The sequence below is a fragment of the Morus notabilis genome, unplaced genomic scaffold (assembly GCF_000414095.1).
Source record: "Morus notabilis unplaced genomic scaffold, ASM41409v2 Scaffold182, whole genome shotgun sequence".
Taxonomy (NCBI): Eukaryota; Viridiplantae; Streptophyta; class Magnoliopsida; order Rosales; family Moraceae; genus Morus; species Morus notabilis.
Genome location: NW_010364641.1, coordinates 39667 through 65373, shown reverse-complemented (window position 1 = coordinate 65373; position 25707 = coordinate 39667). Strand labels below are relative to the sequence as shown.

The 25707-nt window shown below is 34.8% G+C and overlaps 4 protein-coding genes across 4 annotated transcripts; 2 read left to right on the top strand and 2 right to left on the bottom strand.

Annotated features, from left to right (window-relative positions):
• Positions 1 to 1258: 1258 nt before the first annotated feature.
• On the top strand, positions 1259 to 8412 carry LOC21390611 (protein GAMETE EXPRESSED 2). The gene is made up of 16 exons (XM_010106838.2): positions 1259 to 1331; positions 1417 to 1737; positions 2239 to 2589; positions 3113 to 3439; positions 4029 to 4235; positions 4338 to 4423; positions 4527 to 4668; positions 4971 to 5282; positions 5379 to 5503; positions 5698 to 5915; positions 6027 to 6251; positions 6550 to 6779; positions 6858 to 7096; positions 7685 to 7841; positions 8030 to 8206; positions 8345 to 8412. The coding sequence occupies exons 1-16, from the start codon at positions 1259 to 1261 to the stop codon at positions 8410 to 8412; spliced, it is 3258 nt and encodes a 1085-aa protein (XP_010105140.2).
• Positions 8413 to 9002: 590 nt separating this feature from the next.
• On the top strand, positions 9003 to 12014 carry LOC21390610 (probable acylpyruvase FAHD1, mitochondrial). Its single transcript, XM_010106837.2, has 7 exons — positions 9003 to 9174; positions 9290 to 9455; positions 10097 to 10149; positions 10715 to 10777; positions 11281 to 11331; positions 11418 to 11535; positions 11722 to 12014. The coding sequence occupies exons 1-7, from the start codon at positions 9067 to 9069 to the stop codon at positions 11826 to 11828; spliced, it is 666 nt and encodes a 221-aa protein (XP_010105139.1). The 5' UTR covers positions 9003 to 9066; the 3' UTR covers positions 11829 to 12014.
• A 4860-nt stretch (positions 12015 to 16874) lies between these two features.
• LOC21390608 (epoxide hydrolase A) lies at positions 16875 to 20373 on the bottom strand. The gene is made up of 3 exons (XM_010106835.2): positions 19746 to 20373; positions 19413 to 19654; positions 16875 to 17761 (listed from the first exon to the last, which is right to left on the bottom strand). The coding sequence occupies exons 1-3, from the start codon at positions 20214 to 20216 to the stop codon at positions 17515 to 17517; spliced, it is 960 nt and encodes a 319-aa protein (XP_010105137.1). The 5' UTR covers positions 20217 to 20373; the 3' UTR covers positions 16875 to 17514.
• A 2754-nt stretch (positions 20374 to 23127) lies between these two features.
• On the bottom strand, positions 23128 to 25430 carry LOC21390607 (epoxide hydrolase A). The gene is made up of 3 exons (XM_010106834.2): positions 24960 to 25430; positions 24067 to 24308; positions 23128 to 23746 (listed from the first exon to the last, which is right to left on the bottom strand). The coding sequence occupies exons 1-3, from the start codon at positions 25428 to 25430 to the stop codon at positions 23371 to 23373; spliced, it is 1089 nt and encodes a 362-aa protein (XP_010105136.2). The 3' UTR covers positions 23128 to 23370.
• Positions 25431 to 25707: the final 277 nt, after the last annotated feature.

Here is a 25707-nt window from a genome sequence, read left to right as displayed (position 1 = left end):
CTTCTGTTTTTCCCTCCGTTGTACTTGTTGCTCCACAAGTTAGCATTCGGGTCGGGTCGGGCAGGTTGCTCGGGTTCGGGCTCAATTCTTACACCCCTAATGCTGCTTTCCTTCTAGCTTTCGCTTAAACGTTTAACGGACACGTCGGACATAGGTCGTCTCATATACGTTTGTTGTCGTTTATCAGGTGAAACAATATCTGTCCACATCATTTTTGAAGGACATGTCGTTGCTTGTTTGCAAGTATGTTGCCGCTTGAGATCAACACTACTTCTGAGTAAGGTCATTTTCGTAAGTAAACCATATATTATTCTTAGTTGAATGTCTGTCGTCGTTTCCCTAACATAAAAGGACATGTTTTCTTGCTGTTAAAAGATTGAGTCAAACTCTTATTTAAAAATAAAAAAGAAAAGAAAAAAAAAAGATTGAGTCCAACTGCATTCGTTCTAACTGTATAACATTATTGTCGGTTCGTTCTGCAAACGACGTCTCGTTCTTCGTTGGTGGTTTGTTGTCGTATGCTATATGTGATTTTCGCTAACAAAATATGATTCATAGATTTTATTTTTAATAAATTTTGGTATCGTTCATTTCACCGATTTAATTTTTAATTTTAATTTTATTACAGTTAAAAATTATCACAAAAAGTCGCATCTAACTTTTTTTGTTACAGTTAAAAACTCTCACATAAAATCATATCTCAGTTCGAATTAAAAACTCGAATCGACAATTTAAATTCTTACGCATGCAAAATATTAAAAAAAAAAAAAGAAGAAGAAGAAAAGAAACTACTAAAACTATGCCCTTCGGTTAGTGGTATTACAAGTGTGGAGATTTGTTGTCGTTTGGAGGAGACAACAATATCGTACAAAATAACATGTCGTTAAAAAAAAAAAAAAGAAAAAAAAAGTGTTAAAAGGCGGGAGAAAATCCATTTTCTTACAGGCATCGACGGAGATTGTCTTTCTTATTCGCTTCCCGGGGGAGGGAGAGAGAGGTACCGTTTCCAAGCAAACGAAAAAAAAGAAAAAATTAAAAAATTAAAAAAAAAAAGAGGAAAAACGGGGCTGTTGAGATTCTAAAAAAAAAAAAACAAAAACAAAAAAAAAAAAACGGTTACGTTCTTTTTTTCTTTTTTGTATGGTTACTTTCGGTTACGTTTTCACCACTTTGTTCTGTGGAAAACTAACTTCTCGTTGTGAGAGATCACACCCCAATTACTCCCTTGCCCCACTCCCCGCCGGTCATGTCACTGCAAATGGGCTCGCGCATCCTCATCATCTCACTCATGGTCTTGTCGTTGGCGTTCGCCGTCAAACTTTCAACTTCAGGTACGTAGTTCTTCACAAAAACCTCCTTCATTTGTCGTTTTCTTTTCTTCTTTGTCTTTCACAAAGTTTGCAAATCTCTTGGCAGAAGAAGAATCAAAGCCAGAGTTTGCATTTAGTTGGTTGGACGACAAGGACACGTTTAAAGCCGGTGAAATAGCGACCATAAAGATCAAACTACTCAACAACTTCGACAAGCTAGACAAGAATGCTTTTAATCTCACTCTTTCTGTGAACGACAAGACTGGAAATAGCTCTTACGTATCTGGGGTTCTCACAGATGTTCAAGGCAATTCTGATGATTGGAAGATTTTCTTTACCACCATAACAGCCGGCTTATTCAATGTCATGATCAACGAGGATAATCATCAAGTTTTTGATTCTTCACTTCATTTCCAAGTTGAACCAGGTTTGTATATAAATGTTAATATATATATATATTAAATAATGTTATTAGACTATATCTTTATTTATTTATTTATTTATTTATTTTGAAAATGATTATATCTTTATCATGTGACAATTGACATTATAAATTTTTTTTTTTGTTGGTTCTAAAGATACTTGTTATAGATCCTACCATGCTAAATCAAGTAGGTGATAATAATGCTTGGTTGAGTTATGCTTGGAAAATTTTGTGTTTTTCTGTAGTTTAAATTGATTTCTTGTTTTTTTTTTTTTCTTTCTGCATTGTATTTGGATTGAATAAAAGATTTAACCTATAACTCACTCTTCGAAACCGATATTTAATCTAGTCCGATTAGATTGGATAGAATTCGATATCAGAATTTTAAAAAACCGCCCATATAATCAGATTGAATTATATGCTCAATTCTATGCTCACATTGATAAGTGCAGATATTTGGATCTTTCCAATGCATGTATTTTAACCTTGTTTCCTTTATTGAAGGGAGAATTTACCCATCTGTTTGTGTTGCTTCGTGGATGGATTACATCAATGAGTTTGAAGCTGGGACAATTGCTAGACTTGGGATACTTCCAAAAGATGCGTTTGGGAATAATGTCACTTCTTCAAGTACTAGTGAAGACCTGAGTGTTCTTAACTTCACTCTCTCAGCATTATATCCAAATAACGGTTCCATTGCCGGTTTGCTAAACATCACCAGCATTGGTTGGAATGGACTTGGTGGTTATATCAGCGTTGACTTTATTGTGGTCAAAGCTGGAAACTTCTTCTTGCTTGTGCAGGGTCAAAACCAGACCTTGATTGGAAATCCCCTTGCTTTTAAGGTGAATCCAGGTGATGCATCATAAAAACTTTTGATTGTAGAAAATCTTGTTCAAAGGCATTAATTTCGTGATGATGATTCGAACTTCTTCTTTAAAGTCATTTAAGAAGTTTGAAGTGATGGTATTGATGGCTCTTAAATATTGGTGTTTATATACTATAGTGCAATAGATGATAGTAAATGCTTCTTTTTAAGCAATCGCAAATTCGCGTGCTAAATCGGAGACGCGCAAATTATTTCATACGAATCTACACAATATTGTCCTTAATTAGTTAAAAAGCCTCATAATTAGTGTTTTCTTGATATATTCAAGTCGATCTAACGACTGTTTTGGAAATTCATTCTTCTTGACTTTTCATTTGATGGAGCTTAGATTTTCATTTCTTTTTAAGTAATCGATATCATATACTAGGAAAAAGTAGTTTTGTATGCTTACACTCCTAGTATAGTTATTTTGTCATCTTTTTTCTTCTTTTTTTTTTCCTCGTCTTTTGTGAACTTTAGCGTAATATCATGTTGCTTGGTCCGAACCAGGGCCTCTAGAAGTTTCCAATTGCATGGCGAAATGGAACTACGAACCAAATGCGTGGCAATTATTTTCCAAGATGGAGCTCTTCATACACCAGCAAGATGAGTACGGAAATCTGGTTCCAGGACTGTATGAGTTTGACGCTGAAGTAGTTGAAAAAGAGACAAATTTGTCCATACCTGTGCCAGATTTGTACTTTGAGGAAGTAATGCCTGGAATTCAACTCTTTTCATTCAGCAATCTGGAACCAGGAAACTTCTTGCTCAAGATATCTGACAGCAAACACAACAAAAGTATCTCCAACATGCCATATGCTTACGCTGTCTTTGTAGGTCTGTCGTTTCTCTGTTCATTTTTTGTTTACCTTCTAGCAGTGCTACAGGACATCAGTGGTGCTCGAGCCCAGTGTTAAATTCAAATTGCATGTGGGACCCCATGGTGGAGCCTGAATTTTTTTTAATAAGGACACAATATGAAGACGAAAATACAATTTTTTATTTGATAAGGACATAGTTAGAAGTTTCTATTATTAAATTGGACACAATTATAACATCTCTTGAGTCTGTTTGATTCATAAATTAGAATCATTTTCGATTTATATGTATTTTTTATGAGAAAAAATATTATAACAAATTATGAACCATGATTCGAATCAGAGAACAAATCACGGGAAAAGTAACGTAATTGAAACAAAATTTTACAAAAAAGTACTACATTTATAAATTTTTTTAAAATCTGAGTGGGGTACGTGTCTTCATTGAGTTATATGTGGCTTCGCTATTGGTGGGACCAATTTGTGATGGGTTGTGGTTCTAGGCACTACTCACGCCCTTTAGCCTTTTTTGCCGCCTCCTTTTGTACATTTTGAGCTTGTCTTTTTGGTTAATATTGTTGTTTCTTTTCATGTTTGAACATGAATAGGTTATTGCAATGGCTCAAACAGTGTTGTCAATGGATCTGGTTTAAACAACTCCATTGCCGGAGCAATGTCAGAGTTCTCAGTTTATTTGAGAGACAGTTATCAATATTCTTCTCCTGTAGAAGTGGAAAGGCTTCAAGTGCAAATCGTACGCGAAATCGATTCCTATAACATACTTCCAAGAATAACACCTATGCAGTTTATCAATGGTAACATTCAATCTACCAAGAATTTTCTTGTTTCCTTTTGAGTAATGAAAGAAAAAGAAAAAACTTTCATCACTACTAAATAAATCTTTCATCCTTGAATAGATAGTGCAATTTCTGAGAGAGTGAGATTTGAAGCAAATGGAGAAACAGAAGTTGCTCCTTCACCATCTGTGGACCTAACTAATCGTGTAAGAAATGCAATCATAACTTTTTTTTTCTCTTTGGTGTGTGTATTATTTCCCTTTAAGCTTCAGACTTCAAATGCATAAAATACACAATTTATTCATACAGTCTGTTGAAAACTCAAGCCTTCTAGCCACTGCTTTTAATGTCGTTTACACGCCTGACAAGAGTGGGATTTACGGGCTTCATGTATATTGTGGGAATATTCTGCTCAATGATGGTCATCCATATACTAAGGAAGTAATGCCAGGTATAATCCATCTCCAGTCTATCTCTTTTTAGACCAGTTTTGCACAACTTTTGCTTTTGTTGTTAGTCAATAGAAAAAGAGAAGTAAAAGCCGTGACTTTTTAGCAAGTGGTTGGAACTACATTTCTAAAAAGAGCTTAATGGGTTAAAATGATTTTAAAATTTTATAGTAAGCAATAAAAATGTTAAGAACGATCTTTATAATGTCTGATTGAAGCTCTGGTACAAGTTTAGAAGAGCTTTTTTGAGAAATCATACTCTAAAATTCTACCACAAGTTTCATTCACCAATCTCTTGCGGCAGGTGCGGTTAACACATCCCTTTCTGGGGTTGTCAAATTTTCTCCCAAGGTCCCAAAGCTGGTTAAGAATGAAGTAGTAGTGCAGCTTGTGGATTCTTTCAATAACCCTGTCATGTCACAACAAACCAGGCTCAAACTAGAGGTTACTCCAATGAAGAACACTTCAAGTTTTTCAAATTTGCTGTTTGTTGATAACAATGACGGGTCATACATGGGTCATTATGTGGCCGAAGATATTGGGACATATCAAATTTGTGCTTCCTTTGATGACAAACGTCTCTCTCCCTGTCCTTTTGAGGTCAATGTCTATAGCAGTAAGTTAGTCTTGTCTCAAAGCATACCTGAATATTGTCAGATAATTTTTCATTTTGACTTTAGGTGTTTTTTTTTTTTCGTTCATCATTTTTCAGGTGAATATTTTCCTAAAGCCTTCGATGATAAAATATTCGTTTGGGAGGATGAATCGATCGCTTTTGATGCTTTGGCAAATGATTTCTTTGCTGGTGACAATGCAAGTATCCTTGAATTCTCACAAGTAAGCTCTCTGTCAGTTTTTCTTCTCTCTAAAACTGATATTGCAATTCATGCGGTGTTCATACAAGCCTTTAAACATGAACAACTTTTAACATCTTTTTTATGCTAACTTCTATGTTCTGTGAATTGATGATTTAAAATTTTTCATTACTTGGATCAAAATGTTATTACATTTCTGTGCTTATTTATTGCCAGCCAAGTCATGGTTCACTTCTCCAATATGGAAGGCTGCTCAGATACACACCTCATAAAGATTACTATGGAAATGTCTCTTTTACATACATTATGTCAGATATAAATGGTAACATTGCTAGTGCTAGTGTAAACATATCTGTTCTCACAATCCCACCTCAGTTTGTTTCCTTCCCAAGTCAATTGAAAGCAACAGAAGATGAAATCAGTCCAAGATTTGGGTAAGTTCCTATATATCTCCAAGACTTTTATAACTTGTTCTAGCTTGTATGCTTTTATGTAGCTATGGTTTATAACTCTAGTTTTTTTTTTTTTTTTTTCCTCTTTTGTAGTGGTTTCTCTGGCTTTGAGTTAAGATATTCAGATGTGAGTGAGAACATATCTGTCAATCTTAGTGCACAATCTGGGACTGTATCCCTCTCTCCCATCCTAATGCAATTTTGGCTCCTAAGTAGCAAACTTTCTATATACAAAGGGGATGGAGAAGTGAAGAGTTTGGTCTTGCAAGGCACCGTGGAAGTAGTCAATTTTGCCCTCAAGTCAATCCAATATTTTGGGTACTATTTACAAAGAGCGTTACTATTTATCATTACTAGTGATGCATCACTATACATGTGACAGTCACAGTGTAGAGTCACATGACAAAAAGTATGACAGTTGAGTCCTACATTGTTATGTGACAATTCTGATATGTTGTCACATCTGTTATGATTACATCACCATTGGTTAGATAGCATTGTTCATTTACTATTAAGGTTCCAAAGATGTTCAGTATTCACGAGTAATATAAGATTTTTTTTCCTTAAATACCAAAAATTTCCTGCTTCAATTATTCTGTTTTCCTTTGTTAACCAGCAATGAGAACTTCTTCGGTGGTGATGCAATAAGACTTTCTACAAGAAACACTAATGGAGTAAATAACTTGGATGTTCCCCTTTTTGTGGATCCTATTAATGATCCTCCTTTTATTCATGTTCCTGAATTTATTATTCTGAAGAGTAATGAAGATGAGTCTCTTATATATGACCCAGAAAGAGACAAGTTTGAGTTTTCCATTGGAGACCCAGATCTTGATGACTTCTCTGGTATGTTTAATTAAAGACAATACAGAAGAAATTTATTAAGAGTAAATAATTTTTTTTCTAACTTTTGGCTGTTTTCAGGTGATAACTCTTTTTTCTTGGTTACATTTTCTGTGGAAGTTGATAACGGATTCTTGGCAACAAGTCTACCAGCTGAGCTCATAAACACTACTGAACTCAGGACCATGAATAGCTATCAGTGGCAACCTCTTCAGACATATGTTACCATCTCACAACATTTTACTGTCAAAGCCAATGGGATTAGATTCCGGGGAACAATTAATGACTGCAATGGTGTAATGAAACAGCTGTTTTATTCTGTAAGCTCTTTTGCTATAAACTTTATGATGATGATGATGATAAGCTCCTAGGAACTGCATGCTACTTGAAAAGGCAAATCATGTTTCCATATGACTTAGAGTAATGACATTGAGCTCTGTGGGCCCCACATATATTCGTGCAGCTCATAAGCATTCTAAAAAATGCTCTGGGCACCATCACCAAGCATCATAACTAATAAAAAGTGAGTCTTATCTTTAAATTTCATATTACGAAACTTACTTTTTATTAGTGTGTGGTGTTGGACATCAGTAGTGCTTTTTGAATTGCTCAAGCATTTTTCTATGACCAAAGTATAAAGTGGGGCCTACATTAGCCTCCCAAGTATTTTTTAACCTCATTGATAAAATATAATACATTTCTTCTTGCTTTAATCACTTAAAGCATATTGGTCTCATCTTAGACCTTCACTACTTGGACAGCTATGGAAGAAAGGGGCATTTCTCATCACAATTAGCTATGCAAATCCTTAGGGGTTGTTCATATTTAGAATGAAAGAACAGGCTTTATGAATGAGAATCACATTGACCTTTTTTTTTTTTTTTTTTGCCTGTCTGTTTTTAATACAGGGTGTAGAACAAGGCACAGTCTTGACAGTGACAGTAAATGACATGGGAAACTATGGTTTTTACCCAGATTGTTCAGAAATGGTGTCAGTCCCTTTATATACAGAGGCTTCTATTAATCTAATCAGAAGAAGGCCAATGAGTTCATTTGTATCCCATTGTGAGTTCTTTTCTGATCTTGTCTTATAACAAGAATTTCTTTTAGTTGCTTTATTAAATCATCTGTTCTGATGACTCAATTAGCTTAAAAGAAACGACATGACGTATAATTCATCTCACTCTTTTATAGAAGCAAACTCACACTTTCTTTTTTTTTTTTTTTTCGGTCACTGATTGGATAACAAACAGCCTTAGGATCAGCAATTGTGATTGAATCCATCACCGTGCTTGCTCTTGGAGCTGTACTTTTATCTTTTACGTGCAAATGTGCACTTGTTCTGGTCCATGAAAGAAGAAGAAATAATGCTATTATCACTACGACACCTGAGGCATCTCCTACGGAGGCTTCCAACAAAGCAAGTGTAAGTAATCCTTTTAAATACATACATACATATATATATATATACACACATATTGATGTCGTTTTAGATTTGGTGATGTTTATGTAAAAACTTGTTTCTTTTGGCATGCATGTTTTTACTGTGCTCATATATTCATGTGCAGTAACAAAGACAAAGGACTTGACCTCAACCGGAAATACAGTTTCTCGCTTGGTAACCAAGATTAGATAGAGAGAGATATGTATACAATGTACTATAATTTATAAGGGTTTTTCTTTTTTTAATTGAACTGTTGAAAAGCTGTAAACTTTAGTTACACTTGCGATTCTGCGAATGTCCTTTTTTTTTTTTATTAACTTTTTTTTCCTGGGTAAATTGTCTGATTATGTGCCTGGAAAGCAAACTAGCTTGCTTTTTCTATTTTATTTCACTTTATTTTCTAAGGAAAAACAAACCAGCTTGTTGGCGCATGGTCTCAATGAAGAAATCAAATATAATTTAATGTAAATAAATTATCACGGATTATCAAATTAGTTTAGAATACTAGTAACTTAATTTATTTGGAATTTTTAATTTATATTTAAGTTAAATTAGTTATATTTTAATGAAGTTTCTGTCATATAGATCTATTATAATCTATATAGAATATTAAAAATCCATTTACATACTAATATATAATATACAATGTAAAAATTTATTCATTTCATTCATTAATCTAATAAGGATTCTTTTCAAAAAAAAAAATTTAACGTAAAAAGTGTTTTTACCCAATAAAAAAACTCAAAATTTGGTCAAAAATAAAATAAAACGAGGGCCAAACCGTTCATAGATAAAAGTCAACAATATATTGAGCCGACGGAATAGTAAAATTTGAGACTTTTGGACATGGCGGCGGCGGTGGGTCTGAAGCTCCTGCAAGTAGGCACTAAGATCGTCGGCGTCGGAAGGAACTACGTCGCTCACGCCAAAGAACTCGGCAACGCTGTTCCCAAGGTAATCTTACTTTCTTCTCTCTTTCTCTGGTTGTTTGGTTGTCGAGAAAATTGCCGGGAAAACGAGAAATGAGAAAAGATAGTTCCTTTTTTCTTGTCAAATGCGTTATGTGTAGGAGCCTGTATTGTTCCTGAAGCCGACATCGTCTTACCTGGAACCGGGCGGCACAATCGAGATTCCGCATCCCCTGGAGTCGCTCCACCATGAGGTTGAGCTCGCCGTCGTGATCGGCCGGAAAGCTCGCGACGTCCCCGAGGCTACCGCCATGGATTATGTCGGAGGTCATATTCTTATCATTAACTAGATTCTCGATTATTAGTTTTGCCTATTGATCGATGATTTTGGAAAAATAAAAAATAAAAAAAGAAGTTCAATATGTGAAATGTCATAACGATCTCGATTAGATTATGATTTTTCTCCTTTTTCGATTAACGATTTGCCTGATATATGATCAATTCTTCCATCCTATACTCTTCAAAAGCTAATGTCGTTTTTGATTCGGTTTGATTTGTATTTGTTGTCTTTGTGATTCATTAAAATCTACCTTTTGAATAAACCTCTCAGTTTTCTTGTTATTGCTATGGTTTTTAGAATCTTAAAGAATCAACTAAGTAGTTAAATGTAGTTTTTGATTTAGGTTGTTTTGGTTGATTTAAGTTTCCTTAAAAGTATTCCTTTTGACGAACATTTTGGTTTTTCTTGTTATTGTTATGATTTTCAGTATCAAAAAGAATCGCCCTAGTAGTTAATGGTTATTGGGTTGTATTCCTTGAAATCTATGAGTTTGATTTCTTTTTTTTTTAAATGCTTTTTTTTTTTGGATTGTATAATTGGGAATTCTATTCTTTCCTACGTTTGTTGGGATTGTGTGCTTTTGGTTTCTTTGTTGGGAGATCTGAATGGTCTAATTGGTATTTTCTAGGTTATGCACTTGCTCTGGATATGACCGCTAGGGAAATTCAATCTGCAGCAAAGGTAATGCTTTTGGTTCTTTCTCTTCATTGTATTCCAAGGGCCTATATGGGAGAGCTTTTACTTCCGCTTTTACATAGTAAAGAAATTTTCCTTTGGCTTCCCGGACCCAGAAACAACTTTTATGGCGGTTGTATGAAATCTTGGAATAGCTTTCGAAAGTTGTTTTTGGGTTTAAGAAGCCAAAAGTTTACTTCTAAGAGCCATGCCAAATTGGCCCAAGATAGGCAGCATTCTCTCTCACGTATTGTTGATCAAGGACGCACAGTTAAGGCACAACCAGTTGTTTCTGCCTTCAAATACTAGAAAATGTTCAGTGGGAGGGGAGTTTTCAAACGTGGTTACTCATTAGACAGGCACCGATAATGGATAAGATAACTAATTGCAACTGTTATAGGTAAAAGTGAAAACAGGCACTGCTATGCTGTTGGAGGGAAACTATTGCGTCATGGACATTTTATGACACATAAATTCTGTGTCTAAACTATGAATGGGCTGATTTGGATTGTCTTTGGGAATATAATATATTAAAGACATGAATGTCAACTAAAAATATTTCCATTCCCAGTCTGCAGGTCTTCCGTGGACAATAGCTAAAGGGCAGGATACCTTCACCCCAATCAGTTATGTTGTAAGATATAAATCACATGGTTTGATGTTTAACTCCGCTACTGGCGCGTTTCTCTACTATCTTTCTGTGCACTTGGATTACATCTTATCAGTATTTTTAGATGAAATTTACCAAAAGAGAAAACTTAAAAGAAGTATTTAACTTCAGAACTGGTGCATTAGTCATTGGTGTGGAGATATTCCCTTAGAAGCTACATTCTACCATATAGGCTTAGAAGAATATTGATTAATGAGCTAGTATACTTGATTCCTTCTTTGCTAATGATGTCTGCTTTTACTTTTAATGTTACTCGTTACTATACGTATAGATTGCCGTATCTATACATAAAATAAAAGGATGTATCAAGTGTTTTTCACTATTACTTTTTTCTTTTCTATTAAGTTATATTTTAAGAAAAGTTTATTACTAGACCCTTGATTATATTTGGTAAGTATCTATTTCTTCTACCTACATTTATGCATTACTACCTCTTCTCCTTTGACTGTTCGAAATTAATCATGCAGCTGCCCAAGGAATCAGTACCAGACCCCGACAATTTAGAACTATGGTTGAAGGTTCATAATTCAGCTCCTCTTCGTTCATTTGCTTTTCTAAGTAGCCTAGTCTTTGGATTAATGAAGTCCAAATTGATCGACCGCAGGTAGATGGTGACATAAGGCAGAAAGGCTCTACCAAGGATATGATATTTAGGATTCCGTATCTCATTAGCCACATAAGTTCTTTCATGACACTTTTTGAAGGAGATGTCATACTTACAGGTATATTGTAGTAATAAAAAAATGTCTGAACTTTCTTTTTCGTCGTCTTTCTTGGGTGGAAATAGTTGTGTTTACTGATTGAATGACAAAACCCCGAGTGGAAAAAGGGCACTATTTAAGCCTATTTGTAGTGTATGTATGAGCAACGATTGGAGCTAATCTTGGTCATTGATTCTGTATAAGCAGGCACTCCCGAAGGTGTTGGCCCAGTAAAAGCAGGTCAAAAGATCACTGCCGGTATAACAAACCTTTTGGACGTTAACTTCAATGTTGAGAAAAGGCGGAGGAAATAGTTTGTCTACCGTTGGGCTGGCCATGTCATTTGCTTCTTTCTGTTGGTAATATATCATTACTAATGTTAAAAAAGCTTATTCAGAGCTCTCTTTTTCATGTCATGTTGCCTCGCAAATAAATTGTACACTTGTGGATTTAACATGCAAAGGTTAGTTATCAAGTGCAGAACTTTCCGTCATTTAAAAGTTGGAACTCCGTACTTATCATTCAGTTCACCAATTTAAATTTTCAATTCAAACTGAGATATGATTTTATGTGAGTTTTTAATTGTAGCAGAAAAAGTTAGATGTGATTTTTTTATGATAATTTTTTACTCTAACAAATCTGAAATTAAAAACTCAAATCGGTGAAATAAACGATAATATTAGCATTGAGGATCTTAACTTTGAAAACCTTTTTAACAATTGCAGTCCAATTGACCAACGTTAACAGCAATTAGATTTCAGATGTCACAATTAAAAAACTTCGGTTGAAACTTGCGAACAAACGAAAAGTTGGGAATGCATTTATGGGCAAGCAGTGTGCGTGCGACAGAAAATGTGTATCCATATAGTATGCATTTTTATTTCAAAAGAACAGCCATGAATGAAAAGAAAGGCTGCACTTAAAGAGTGCCAAAACGTACACATAAATGCCATCATATATCGGCTAAAGCTGGACTTGTTGGAGCAAACGGCTTGTTAGAAGACTAGTGACAAGTAACAACATATGGATCTACATATATATATATATATATAATTTGATAAAAGTGTGTTGGTTTTATCCATTATTACCACCTCCTCCGGGAAAGGTACGTCTCTCTTGAACCCACCTTTATGTAATCCATACTCCAATAATTATAAACCGGGAAAATATGAAAAGAAAATTCATATTAGAAAATCATACACATTAATTATGGTAAAGACTAACATTAATATTACTTGTGTCACACTAAAAGGATTGAAAAGGATTTCAGTCACGTGAAACTTAGGAAAAGGGAGCGTTCTGATTAGGGGTGTAAGTTTTTAGTCCGAACCCGCAAAACCCGGCCAACCCGACTTTATAGTTTTTTTTTTTTTTTTTTTCGGTTTAAAATGGTCCCAACCCGCAGTGTGCGGGTTGGGCATGCTTGAACCCACAATGCCCCAACCCGGCCGTTTGGAAGCTTAGCCCTACCCTAATGAAGCTTAGCCGTCCCTCGTCCTCACTCGGTCACTCCTCACTCCTCCTCCGCCTCTCAGTCCTCACCTCCTCGCCTCTCGAGTCTCGCCTCCCTCCTCTCCTCTCGTCTCTCGCCTCTCGCCTCTCGCCTCACGCACGCCTCGCCTCCTCCTTCACCCTAAATCCCTCATCCCTAAATTACTCGCATTCTCCTCCAGTCCTCATTCTCCGTTCCTCTTCTTCTTCTCAGTCTCTCACCGTTCGTTGCCGTTCCTCACAACTCACACTCGCCATTCCTCACCGTTCATCGTAAGTTCCTCTTCTTATTCAAGTTTTTTTTTTTTTTAATCAGAGCAAACCAAACAGAAATGGGTTTGTGAAATTTGAATCTTTTTGTTGAAATTTATTACTTTGTGCTGGTTTCTGCTTTTTTTGTTTTCTGTTTTTGATTGTCTGGTTTTGTTTTTGCTTGTTTGTTTATGCTCGTGAGTGGAATCTTTTTGTTTCTGCTTGTTTGTTTCCAGCCGAGGAAGAAGAGTGAAGACTTTGAAGACTTTGGTTTCTGGTTTGGAATTCAGGAAGAAGAGTGAGCAATTGAAAACAGACAGGTTAGAATAACTTTCTTGAGTTTGTCATGTGTTGCCTGCTTTCTTCAATGTGCGAGAACGTTGTATTTCTTCAATACTTTTTGTAAGAGAACATGGTATTTATAAGAATAGAATATACGAAAGGCAGAAGAAGAACAAGAAGTCTTATAGAACATGTTGAACCTTTTATTTTTTTTATTTCTTCTTGTAGTTAATTTGGAAGAATCCCATGTGGTTCTCTGTGGATTGAGAGGAATAAACGGATTTTTAATTATACTAAGGAAGATAGTGTGGATGTTTGGAAAAGTATTAAACTTTGGGTAGCATTATATATATAAACTTAGGGGATGAGATTTGTTTTTGTAGGGTCTTGTAAGTTTTTGGAAGATAGGCTGACATTTTGTTTCCTTTGTTTTGCGTTTATGAGGACTCCCTTGTCCTCTTCATGTTTACCCATAATTTTTGAAATTAATGAAGCTAGAATTACAATAAGCAGAGATCATATTACAATATGGCCACTAGAATTTTTCATTTCATCGCTTGCAAATCGAACAAAGTATGTGTGTATGCATATTCTTATTCGTTAGATTATTAGTTTTTTATACGTGATATGTTGACTTTTCACTAGACGTTAAAAATGTGACAGTAATAGCTAAAAGACATGACACCTTCACACCAATCAGTCATGTTATAAGAAGTACTCTTTAGATTCCTTTTGCCACTAATGATGGTGTTTTCTCTTGTTTCTTTCTATGCACTTAATCATGACATCATGTCAACATAGTATACATATATACGCGTGTATATATATATATAGATATATATATATATATATTATAAAGAAGAACCATATCTTGAGCAATAAAAAATAAAAAATGAAAAAGAAAAGAATCATATCTTTCCCACAAAAAGGAAAAAAAAAAAAAAAGGAATCGGATCCACGTAAATTAACTTCTATGAGGTGTATTATACCAATGTTTTGTTGAAATGGAATAATTGGAGTGGAATTGCATGAGCAAATTACATATTCCCTCAGAAGCTACAGTTCATGTTTAGTAGAAAATGTCAGGATGTTCTAAAGAAGCCGAGGCTGAAATTTATGTTTTATTTTCCTTGATTCTTTTTTTCTTTTGTCTAATTTCATTTCAAAAGCTTAAGGACTTGTTCGGTTGTATTTTTGAGTTATGGTAATTTAAGTGTAGAATTTGAGTTGAATTTGAGTTGAAGTTGTAACTTGAGTTTGTGTTTAGATATGCACATTTGAGTTATGATGTGAATTGAGAATCTATTTGAGTTTGTGTTTGAGTGAGTCAAAACTTGAATTTGTATTTAGATAGTATTTTAATAAAAATTCAATGGTGATGAAAAATTTTAATAAGGTATATGGGTGGGGTTTTATTCGTCTCTTCGTTGTGAACGCATAGAACAAAAATCATCTCAATCGGAATTAAAACGAAAAAATTATGATGTTTTTAAGAGTACAAAAAATATTGTTTATTAACTTGAGTTTGAGTTTAAAAACTTAAGTTGAAGGAAAAACATGGTTGTTCTTTTGGAGTGTAATTTGAGTGTAGTTTTTGAGTTGAATTTGAGTTATAACTTGAGTTGAAGTTGTAACTTAAATAAACTTGAGTAGAGTTGAATAAAGTTGAAACTTAAAAGAACATGAACTTGAATAAAGTTAAAACTCGAGTTAGTTTTTTTTTTTTTTTTTGAGGTTTTTAGATAAAAGAACATGAACTCATATTTTAGACCTAAACTCAAGTTAAAACTCAAGTTTAAGCTCAAATTTTATAAACAAACATGAACTTAAAAAAAATTATAACTTAAATTTAAACTTTTTTTTAGTTTTATTCCAAAAGAACGGGCCCTAAGAGTAATTTTATGGATCAATGCATATCTGGCTTACATTTTTAAGAACTGACTCTTTTAAAATCAATTTCCTGCAGCTGCCCAAGGCATCAGTACCAGACCCTGACAATTTGGAATTCTGGTTAACGGTTTCTAGTTTGGCTCTTCTTCATTCATGTTGCTTTTATAATCACAATAGTCTCCATATTTTACATAATCATTTATCATTAGCTACATAAGACCGAAAGGCTCAACCAAGGATATGATATTTAAGACCCCATTTATCATTAGCTACATAAGTTCTATCATGACACTGTTTGAAGGGATGTTATACTTACAGTTGATATTAGTCTTGATTTCATTCATATAACTGATTTAAATTTTTATAATTAAAATTTTTTTAAAAATATCACATTTAATTATTTTTATTACAATTAAAAATTAAAAAATATTATATTTAAATTTAAATTAAAAACTCAAAACTACAAAATAAATAATAAGACTTAAAACCCTTTATCCCTAAGGTTCAAAATTTTATAAGAACAATCATAAAAGTCCCCTTTATCCCCGTCAAGCTCACGAAGCGGGCCCTACCGGTGTGGCCCATGTGGGACCCACTCTTTTATCTCCATTGGGCAAAAAAAGTTTTTTTTTCTTTTTCAACATTTTTCACCATAGAAATTTTTTTTTTCCCTTAAAGCATGAATAGTTATTGTTGATTGAGTGATAGAGCCCTGAATAGACGAAACTATACACGTTTCTCAGAGCATTTACATGAGTAATGAGTGCAGCTAATCTTATCATCGATTCCATGTATGCATTGGCCAGGTTAAAGCAGGTCAAAATTACCGCTGGGATAACAAACTTCCTGCATGTTAACTTCAACGTTGAGAAGAGACAGAGGACAGGAAATAAGTGAGTGTTTATTCTTTTGAGTGAAAAACTTAAAAAAATACAACTCGAGTTACAATTTTATTCAAATTCATGTTTTTTAAGTTTAAATTCGAGTTCAAACTCGAATTTAGGACTAAAACTCGAGTTTAAATTTCCCGTTTAACTCGAGTTTAGAAACTCGAACTCAAATTAATTTAACAGTATTTTTTCTATTCTTATGCTATAACTTTTTCGTTTTAATTCTGATTGAGATGATTTTTTTTTCTATGCGTTGACAACGAAAAGACGAATAAAACTCAACCCATATACCCTATTAAAATTTTTCATCAGCATTAAATTTTTATTAAAATATTATCTAAATATAAATTCAAGTTTTGACTTACTCAAACACAAACTCAAAAAAATTCTTATCTCAAACCATAACTCAAATGTACACAACCAAACACAAACTTAAGTTACAAGTTTAACTCAAGTTATAACTCAAATTCAACTCAATAATTATACTCAAGTTAAATTCTAAAAGAATAAGTCCTGAGTTTTCAGCAAACAAATACTAAAAGACATTGAGAAGGTGGCAGCATTAAAAAGCTAAGAACAAAAGTTCATATCCTGTCATTAATACTTATTAAAGAGAACTCTATTGTGTGACTCATTATGCTTCAGCAAAGAAATCATTGGTAATAACATAATGTGTGGCCAAGTTGTGTCCGCAAAGACTCTCGCTGCCTATGTGGTCGAAGAACAATTGTGAAAACACAAGACAAAAAAGGCAGTCCATTTACATAAATATATCTCCTAATTTCAATTAGATGGTGTTGGGATGGGGGATGGGATAGAGGCGTGGCGGCACTAGAAGGCTCGGGGCCGGAGGGCTGTTTGGCGTGGGGAGAGGCGTGGTTGGCGGCTACAGGGGAGGTTGTTGGGGGTTTGGTTCCTTGAGGGATGTCCATGAGTGGGAGCAAAGTAACAATGACCCTAAAATTCTGCGACATCGATGAAAATAATCCTTTTAAGAATGTTCATTTTCCCTGCTGCGAAAACCACTCAGTGGAATTATTATTATTCATTTATTATAAGTATTATTATTAGTAGTCCATTCCACTAAGGGAAACATATTTACTATCACATATAGGCTACGTGGGTGAAATTGTTTGTTGACAACACAAAAAGCTAAAAGGGAACGGCAATAGATGTGCAACCTCCTGAGTCCTAATCAGAACTTGTTGAAGAAGTCATAGATGTGATGGTTTATCTCCTGTGGCCTTTCCTGGTTGATGAAGTGGCCAACGCCTTCCATTATTACTACCTCCTGCAGAAAAGGCACGTCTCTCTTGAATCCACCTTTGTGTACGTAATCCTTGGCCCCAAAACTATTGTAAGTTAGGTCCAAATCACCCACAATAAACTTCACCGGAACCTTGATCGGAGTCCCCGTCCATGGTGCGACGAGTTCCCAGTTTCTGTTGACACAGGAAAAAGGAAAAATGAGAAAAGTCAAATAACCCGGAAAAACACGATGAGAAAAGTCATAACAAAGAATCATACACATAATAGCATTACTTATGGTAATCATCATCACTACTAATTTTTAGGGATCCTCTCCACTTTACTAAAAGAGTTTGTGCACCTCGATCAAACCCAACATGTCTCTAATTTTGAAAAGAAAAAAAAAAGGACCAAAATGGTTAATTCAAGCAATTTGTGTATCGTGTTATTTATACTCAAATGAAAAAAATAAAAAAAAATAAAAACTCTTCAAAACCAAACAACAAAAGACCAACTACCAAGTACGTTCTAGTTTGTAGCAAGTACATGCACATATGTAACTAAACAAAGTTAATCGACATTTTTACCGATTATTTGCTTAATATAAAAGTGCAATTCTTCAGTAATAGCAGACAAAAAGACTGACAGATCTGTTTATTTTATCGATTTGAGTTTAAATTTGAGTTTTGTTACAGTAAAAAACTCTCAGAAAGAGTCATATCTAACTTTTTTACTACAGTAAAAAACTTTTACATAAAGTCGCATCTCAATTCAGATTAAAAACACGAATCAACGAATTAAACGGTTTTTTCTGCATAACTATTATGGCTATTCATGGGTTGGGTTGGTGCGGGGTATGACTTTTTTTTTCCGCCCCAAAGGGTGCGGGTTGCACATATTTGGCCCCAACGATGTTAGAAAAATTTTACAACCCAACGATGTTCAAGTTGGGTTGGGGCGGTGCGGGGTGAGTTGGGTGGTCGGTTTCAACATTCAAAAAATCAAAAACTTAAAATTCAATATAATATTCAAATTTCATCATTAAATAGAAATAGCAATCATCCTTATCATTCCGGCAAGAGAGCACCGGAGAAAGTGGGCAAGACGGCGGCCGAAAGGACTGAGCAATGAAGAGAGAGTTATGAGGGGGTTCACGAGAGAAGAAGAAGAGGGAAAACTGAAAAGGAAGAGGCAAGAAGAGGGGGTTCACGGGAGGGGAGACCGAGAATGAGATTGTGAACCCTAATGTTAGCGAGCCTAAGGTAGAACTTAGGCTGAAAGTTTAGGAGTATGTTGTGCGGGTTGGGTTGAGGATTGCGGGTTGTTATGGGCCCAACTCGCAATCCGCCCCAAACACTTCGGGCTAGAGGTATAATGGGCCGAAAATTTAAAAATAATGCTGCAGGTTATTTTTTTCGGCTTAGGTTGGAGCGAGGTGGGTTGGGTTTGCGGGTTGTTCGGGTTTATGAACAGCCCTAATAACTATTTGCGTGTCTTACTTTTTATCCATTCATAAACTTAAAGGGGTTTTTCTTTGCATTCTGAATCTGGGTTTTGTTTTTTTTTTTTTTTGGGCTGAAATTCGGAATCTGGTATCTAACAACTTGAATCTTAAACCTTCAATTTGACAAAGGGAACCTAAATTTATATCCAATGGGCACCAGCTAATAAATTTCAATTTATAACGAAATGCCCAACTATTTTTGGACAAAATGCTCTCAAAAGTTCAAAACTTTTCATTAGTGGACAAATTAAAATCTGAACTTTTCAAATTTAACAATTGGATCCTAATTGAGGTAACTCTCCATAACATTCACAAGTAAGAGCTCCATGAAGAAGCCATACCTATCAATATTCCGGTAATAGTTGATTCCTCCGGTGAAGCCAGTCTTCTCAAATTTGCTCACGTAATACTTCAAATCTTCCTCCGATAACCAATCAGGCAGCGAAATCGGAACATCCACGGGCCGTTCAAACCCTTTCCCCTTCGGCAAGAAGAGCGGACCTGGATGTCGATACGTCAGAAACTCCCTCAGCACTCTATCGATACCGATCTTCTCAAGCTCGGCTTCAATTTCCCCAAATTCCTAGCAATTCATCCGATCAAAACCAACCAAACATTTTCGCAATCGAAAAAGAAATTCAATTCACAAAACCTAGATTCTCAATAAAAAAAACCTGAAATCTGCATATGTAGTAGTTGTCGCCGCATACGGCTCGCATGGAGTGGATCGGCCTGCGCCTAGGGTTCCTGGGGTTGAAGGCGACGCTGAGGTTGACGAGAGCCTTGACGCGGTCGGGACGGAACAGGCAGAGGTACCAGGCGATGAGAGCGCCCCAGTCGTGGCCGACGACGAAGACCTTATCCTGATCGGCGGCGATGGCGTCGAGGAGGGCGATCAGGTCGCCGACGATGTCGAGGCAGGTGTAGACGGCGGGAGATTCCGGCGCGGCGGAGTCGCCGTAGCCGCGGAGGTCCGGCGCCACGGCGCGGAAACCAAGGGAGGAAAGGGCGGCGATTTGGTGCCGCCAAGAGTACCAGAGCTCAGGGAAGCCGTGGATGAATAGGATCACCGGGCCGTCACCTTTCTCGGCGACGTGCATGTGTATGCCGTTTACCTCCACTGTTCTGTGTTCTATTCCGTCCATTCTCTCTCTCTCTCTCTCTCTCTCTCTCTATTAGAAAAAAGTCTGATATTTCAGTGTCTTATAGTGAGATACAAGTAAGATTGGCCGGCCGAAAAACAAAACAAGATTGATTGGCGATGAAAATGAAATGATTATAAGCTTTTTTTTATTATTATTTTAAGAAAACTTCGGCGCCAGATCGAGAATTAAGAGAAACAAGCAAGCAAACAAAAGTTTGAACTGACGGATAACAAACTGATATGAATAATGTGTAGTCTGGGAAAGCTTAAGTCAAATTTGTGTCAAATTCTCATTATTATTATTATTATTTATTATGTGGGAAAAAAAGTTTTTTCTACTTTTCTTTGTTGTTTAATTATATGGATTCTGTGCATTTGAGAGGGAAAAAAAAAAGGATTTTGTTTATGTTGCTAAAACGGGAAACAAAAATCACGCAAAATAAGCGGGAGAAGGGATCAAGACGACTGTATTTGCATGAAGAAGAGATGCTACATTAGGCCGATGTATATTCTAAAAAAAAAAAAAATTAGGCCAATGTTTGTTTATAATAAGTAGATTCTAAAGAAGATCAAAAGCACTTTCTTTAGGGGGGGGGGAAAAAAAAAACGAGCAAGTTCCTTCCGTAGATAAAAAAATAGAACTACTTTTCAGCCGTTTTAAATCGTCAAATCTATATAAAAAAAAATTACATATTTTATATATATTTTTTTAATCTCATTTAATTTTAATAAAATTTAATGATTATTAAACTTTTTTGCCTACTAATAAGACAGTTTACCGGAGACAGTAAAAAAGACACTTTTTTTTGTAAGATATTTCTTTTGAAGTTGGGTTTCTAATAATGGCGGAGTCAGTCTTTTACTTTAATAAGAGCGTACATTAAATTTTTTAAAAAAATTATCTTAATTAAAGCATATAAGAAAATATATTTATTTTAATAGAAATATATATTATTACAATAGAAATTTAAGTATAAAATTTTTAAATTTTTAAAGATAATAATTTTAAAAAAAATTAAGTAGAAACAATAAGAGCCCGTTTGGTTCATGAATTATAACCATGAGATTAGAATCATTTTTAATTTACGTGTATTTTTTTATGAGAAAAAATATTATAACGAATTATGAATTATAATTCAAATCAGAGAATAAATTTTTTAACTAAACGGGCTCTAACTCTCACTGAAGTATTCTTAAATTCGTCACTAATTGTCAGGTACTATCTCTGTTGTCCATATCTGATTTTCTATTATTTTATGCTTGGCATCTATTTGCTTCAAATAAGGATGAGATGAGACTCTGTGCATGGGAAGCGTGAAATTGGTTGGCTCTTGCTCCACAAGTGACAAATGAGGGTGGTGGTTGTTATTGATGCAATTATTGTTTGAGCATTGATACGTGTGCCCATTTATGCCTTATTGAACTTCTACGGTAAAAGCTGGTATTTTACCCTACCCATTTTTTCTAAGGACTTATTCATTTCACCGATTTAAATTTAGAATTTGAGTTTTATTACAATAAAAAGTTTTTAGAAATAGTCACATTTAATTTTTTTACTACAGTAAAAAGCTCTCACACAAAATCACATCTCAACTCGAATTACAAACTCAAATCAACAAAGTGAACGGGCCCTAAGCCTCCGTTATTTTCGATTTTTGCTGATTCGAGTTTAAAATTTAATTTCTATTATAATAAAAAGTTTTTAAAAATAATCACATTTAATTTTTTTTATTACAGTAAAAAATTCTCACACAACATCACATCTCAACTCAAATTAACGAATCGAACGACCTAAGTGTACAATTTGTTTTTATATTTGAATAGGAGTAGTTTTGTATGCCCATTTTACTATAAATACTCACAGATTTAATTATTAAAAAATTGAAAAAAATTATTATTAATCACTATAAGTGGCTCATGGGACTAAAAATCTCTTTTGTCTCGGGATAAATCTAAGATATCCGATGGTTGTATACATACTTGCTATGTTGTTTAGACTAGGAGATGTGTGCTCGCATGTGTGATTTAATTTTGTTGAATTATTTGATACACGTACAATTTAGTTCATTTTCTTAATTTATTAATTATTCTTTTAATTAATTTTGTGATGGTATATTTTAGAAAATAGTATACGAGGTTCGTGAAGAGGAAAACGTTTAAGTAAGATAAGTATTTTTAACAATCACATTTGAACAAAATGATGATGTTTTAAAAGGCTATAAGGAATGATGTTTATATGTTTTTAAGCATACATTTGAGAGAAATTATTTCGATGTAGCATATAAAAAGATTATCTTAAAGAGACATGTGCATTTTAATAAAAACTACTTGTATAGAGAAATAAAACACATTTAAAAATATTAGAAAATTTAAAAGTATAATAATTATTAGCGCACATATGAAAGGGAAAATTTTTTGTAAGTAAAAATCCATTGTTGCAAAAAATTATTGAAGTGGAGAAAATTTCGAAAGTGTATTTATAAAAGTCCCATTTTAAAAAAAATAATATCTATAAGTTTGAAAAAATATTTATTTGATAAATATATTTAAAAAGAAGTATTTCAACATGAACAAAATTATAGAACACAATAAATGTAAGAAATAAAAAGGATAATATTAGCTTAGAAAAAACGTGAAAGGTTAAAAGAGTAATAAAATGATTGTATAAGTTTAGGTTAAAAAACTCAATAGCACATCAAACAATTTAAAAAGATTGGAAAACATGAAGAACAAAATGATAATAAAAAAAATAGAGAGAGAGAGGGGGAAAAGTAAAAGCACAAGAAACAAAAGTACAAAGAACAAAATAACTCTTCGAATCATGATTCGTAGTATGATTCGTAGTTAGTTATAGTATTTTCTCTCATAAAAAATACACGTAAATTGAAAACAGTTTTGAATCATGATTCTGAATCCATAAACTAAACGTCCACGGTTAAAATTCTGAATAGTATTCCTAAAATAACTCTCTTTTATAATATAGTAATAGATTTAACGCTAACGAACGTGCATTACCGGTAAGTATTTCTTGGCTCTTGCTATAAAAAGCTTCTTTGTCTTACGGAGATCAATGTCACATTGACACGACCGCAGCAACAAGTATCTCATTAAAAAAACACACACACGAAAGAACCAAGTATATATGTCCACACAAATCACTCAAAGAACCGGCCGGACATGGGAGAGAGAGAAGCTCTAGCAAACATATATGACATAAATAGGGCACACATAGACACAAACACAAACAAATACTTTGCATATGATCCGTTCTTGACAGCAGAGGATTGGGACTTGCTAAAGAAATCGTATATGTGCTGGGTGACCTCATCTGCCTTTTCTTCGTTGACGAAGTGGCCTACTCCTTCCATTACCACCACTTCCTGCAGAAAAGGCACATCTCTCTTGAAGCCACCTTTGTGTATGTAATCCTTCGTTCCATATAAGTTGTAAACAAGGTCCTGATCCCCTACAATGAACTTGACGGGCACTTGCATTTTAGCCCCGGTCCACGGCGCAGTAAGTTCCCAGTTTCTGTCAAAAAAAAGAAAGAAGAAATTTGGTAACTCGAATATATCCATGTTCAAGATTGTCACTTAAATTACGTGTAAAGAAACATTTAAGATAAATGTTTAGAGTCACCGTCAGTACTAAGCACCATCATCGCTAATTAAAGAGGATCCCGCCTTCTATTAGTGGGTAGTGCTCAGTACTATCAGTGTTCTATAGTAGCGTTGTTTTATGGCTCGTTTAGTTCGTTAATTTTAATTTTTAATTTGAGTTGGGATGTGACTTTATGTGAGAGCTTTTTGCTTTAGTAAAACTCGAATCGGTGAAATGAACGAGATAATTACCTGTCTATGTTTCTGTAATAGTTTATTCCTCCTGTGAAGCCTGTCTTCTCAAATTTGCTGGCATAGTAGTCCATGTCTTCCTCGGATACCCAACTGGGCAAGGCAATTGGAGTATCTTTCGGATGCCCAAAACATTTACCTTTAGGCATAAAAAGTGGTTTTGGACTCCTATAGGTATAAAATTCCTTGATTACTGTTGCAGCACCAATTTCGGCAAACTCTGCTTCTATTTCTCCAGGTTCCTAAAATAAGACAGTTCAACCATATCTCAATAAAACTCATCATGTATTGGCTAACCCAAGAGAAGTCATTTTCCAAATGTCACCTCTATTCCTAGGCCTCACATTTCCTAAAACCATCTGGAGAATGCAACTGAATTGGTACTAGCTGTTGAACTTAACTGAAGAAAATGTCAGTGACGTATATCAATTTGAGACATTACATGGTAGGATATGAAGAACACCTTATCCGAGCTCTATTTTTAAACTGTTAGATCTATATCCAACTCTGTCAATTTTATATATTTTCATCATTTTGATGAGAGTTAACCTTCACAAACATATGCACTACCACAAAAAGCTCCATAGTAATTATAAGGAAATCTAGATCCACAACTAATTATTTGAAGACACTAAATTGAGCTTGTATATATGCATATAATCCCTACTTCAGCACTAATTAAACACAAAATTTATTTTAATTCACAAAAAAAAAAAAAAAATCTTCCTTTGTGTCTAGACCAGGGCATGGTCTACGTATGATTTCTCTTAGCAATAATTATAAGTTTTTTGTTTTTCAATTATAAATGAAGGATTCTCAACTAATCAAAACAAAGGCACTTAAGTGAAGAAAAATAAAATTACACACAAGGGTGAAAAAACACCAATTTTTACCTGAAATCTACAAACGTAGTAGTCATCACCATAGAGAGCTCTTAAGGTCTCATAGGGCTTCCTGTTAGGGTTCCTTGGATTAAAGGCCACACTCAAGTTCACCAAAGCCTTGACACGGTCAGGCCTAAACAGGCAAAGATACCAAGAGATAAGCGCACCCCAGTCATGCCCCACCACAAACACCTTCTCCTCCTCGCCGGCGACGGCGTCCAACAGCGCTATAAGGTCTCCGACGACGTCGAAGCACGTGTATTTCGCCGCAGAATCAGGCGCGTCGGTGTCACCGTAGCCTCGGAGGTCCGGTGCAATGGCCCGGTAACCGAGTGAAGCCAAGGCCATAATCTGGTGACGCCACGTGTACCAGAGCTCCGGGAAGCCGTGGACTAATAGGATCACCGGGCCGTTACCCTTCTCGGCGACGTGCATGTTTATGCCATTCACATTTATAGTTCTGTGCTCTATCCCTTCCATAATTGTGTGATGAATATATATTATATCACTTTCTTAAGAATATAAGTCCTTTGTTTTGCTTTGCTTTGCTTTTAAGCACTTGATCTTGATCTTCTTTATATATATAGTGGGCTAATGATATTGTTAATCAGTGGTGAAGGAATAGGATCAGATCACCACGTGTTGGGGAGAGGATTAAAGCTGATTAAAGTGGATTAATTAAAGCTGATTAAAGCTGATTTATTAAAGCTGATTAATTAAAGCTTGATCTTCTTTAATGATATTGTCAATTAAAGCT

Excerpts from the sequence above, each read along its gene's own strand:
- LOC21390611 (XM_010106838.2), top strand. The coding sequence starts at position 1,259 with ATGGGCTCGCGCATCCTCATCATCTCACTCATGGTCTTGTCGTTGGCG. Across the intron at positions 5,916-6,026 it reads GAAATCAGTCCAAGATTTGG|TGGTTTCTCTGGCTTTGAGT; the intron begins GTAAGTTCCTAT and ends CCTCTTTTGTAG. Across the intron at positions 6,780-6,857 it reads AGATCTTGATGACTTCTCTG|GTGATAACTCTTTTTTCTTG; the intron begins GTATGTTTAATT and ends GGCTGTTTTCAG.
- LOC21390610 (XM_010106837.2), top strand. The coding sequence starts at position 9,067 with ATGGCGGCGGCGGTGGGTCTGAAGCTCCTGCAAGTAGGCACTAAGATC. Across the intron at positions 9,456-10,096 it reads CGCCATGGATTATGTCGGAG|GTTATGCACTTGCTCTGGAT; the intron begins GTCATATTCTTA and ends GGTATTTTCTAG. Across the intron at positions 11,536-11,721 it reads AGGAGATGTCATACTTACAG|GCACTCCCGAAGGTGTTGGC; the intron begins GTATATTGTAGT and ends CTGTATAAGCAG.
- LOC21390608 (XM_010106835.2), bottom strand. The coding sequence starts at position 20,216 with ATGGACGGAATAGAACACAGAACAGTGGAGGTAAACGGCATACACATG. Across the intron at positions 19,655-19,745 it reads ACTACATATGCAGATTTCAG|GAATTTGGGGAAATTGAAGC; the intron begins GTTTTTTTTATT and ends ATGAATTGCTAG. Across the intron at positions 17,762-19,412 it reads TATTACCGGAATATTGATAG|AAACTGGGAACTCGTCGCAC; the intron begins GTATGGCTTCTT and ends CTGTGTCAACAG.
- LOC21390607 (XM_010106834.2), bottom strand. The coding sequence starts at position 25,430 with ATGGAAGGGATAGAGCACAGAACTATAAATGTGAATGGCATAAACATG. Across the intron at positions 24,309-24,959 it reads ACTACGTTTGTAGATTTCAG|GAACCTGGAGAAATAGAAGC; the intron begins GTAAAAATTGGT and ends GTCTTATTTTAG. Across the intron at positions 23,747-24,066 it reads TATTACAGAAACATAGACAG|AAACTGGGAACTTACTGCGC; the intron begins GTAATTATCTCG and ends TTTTTTTGACAG.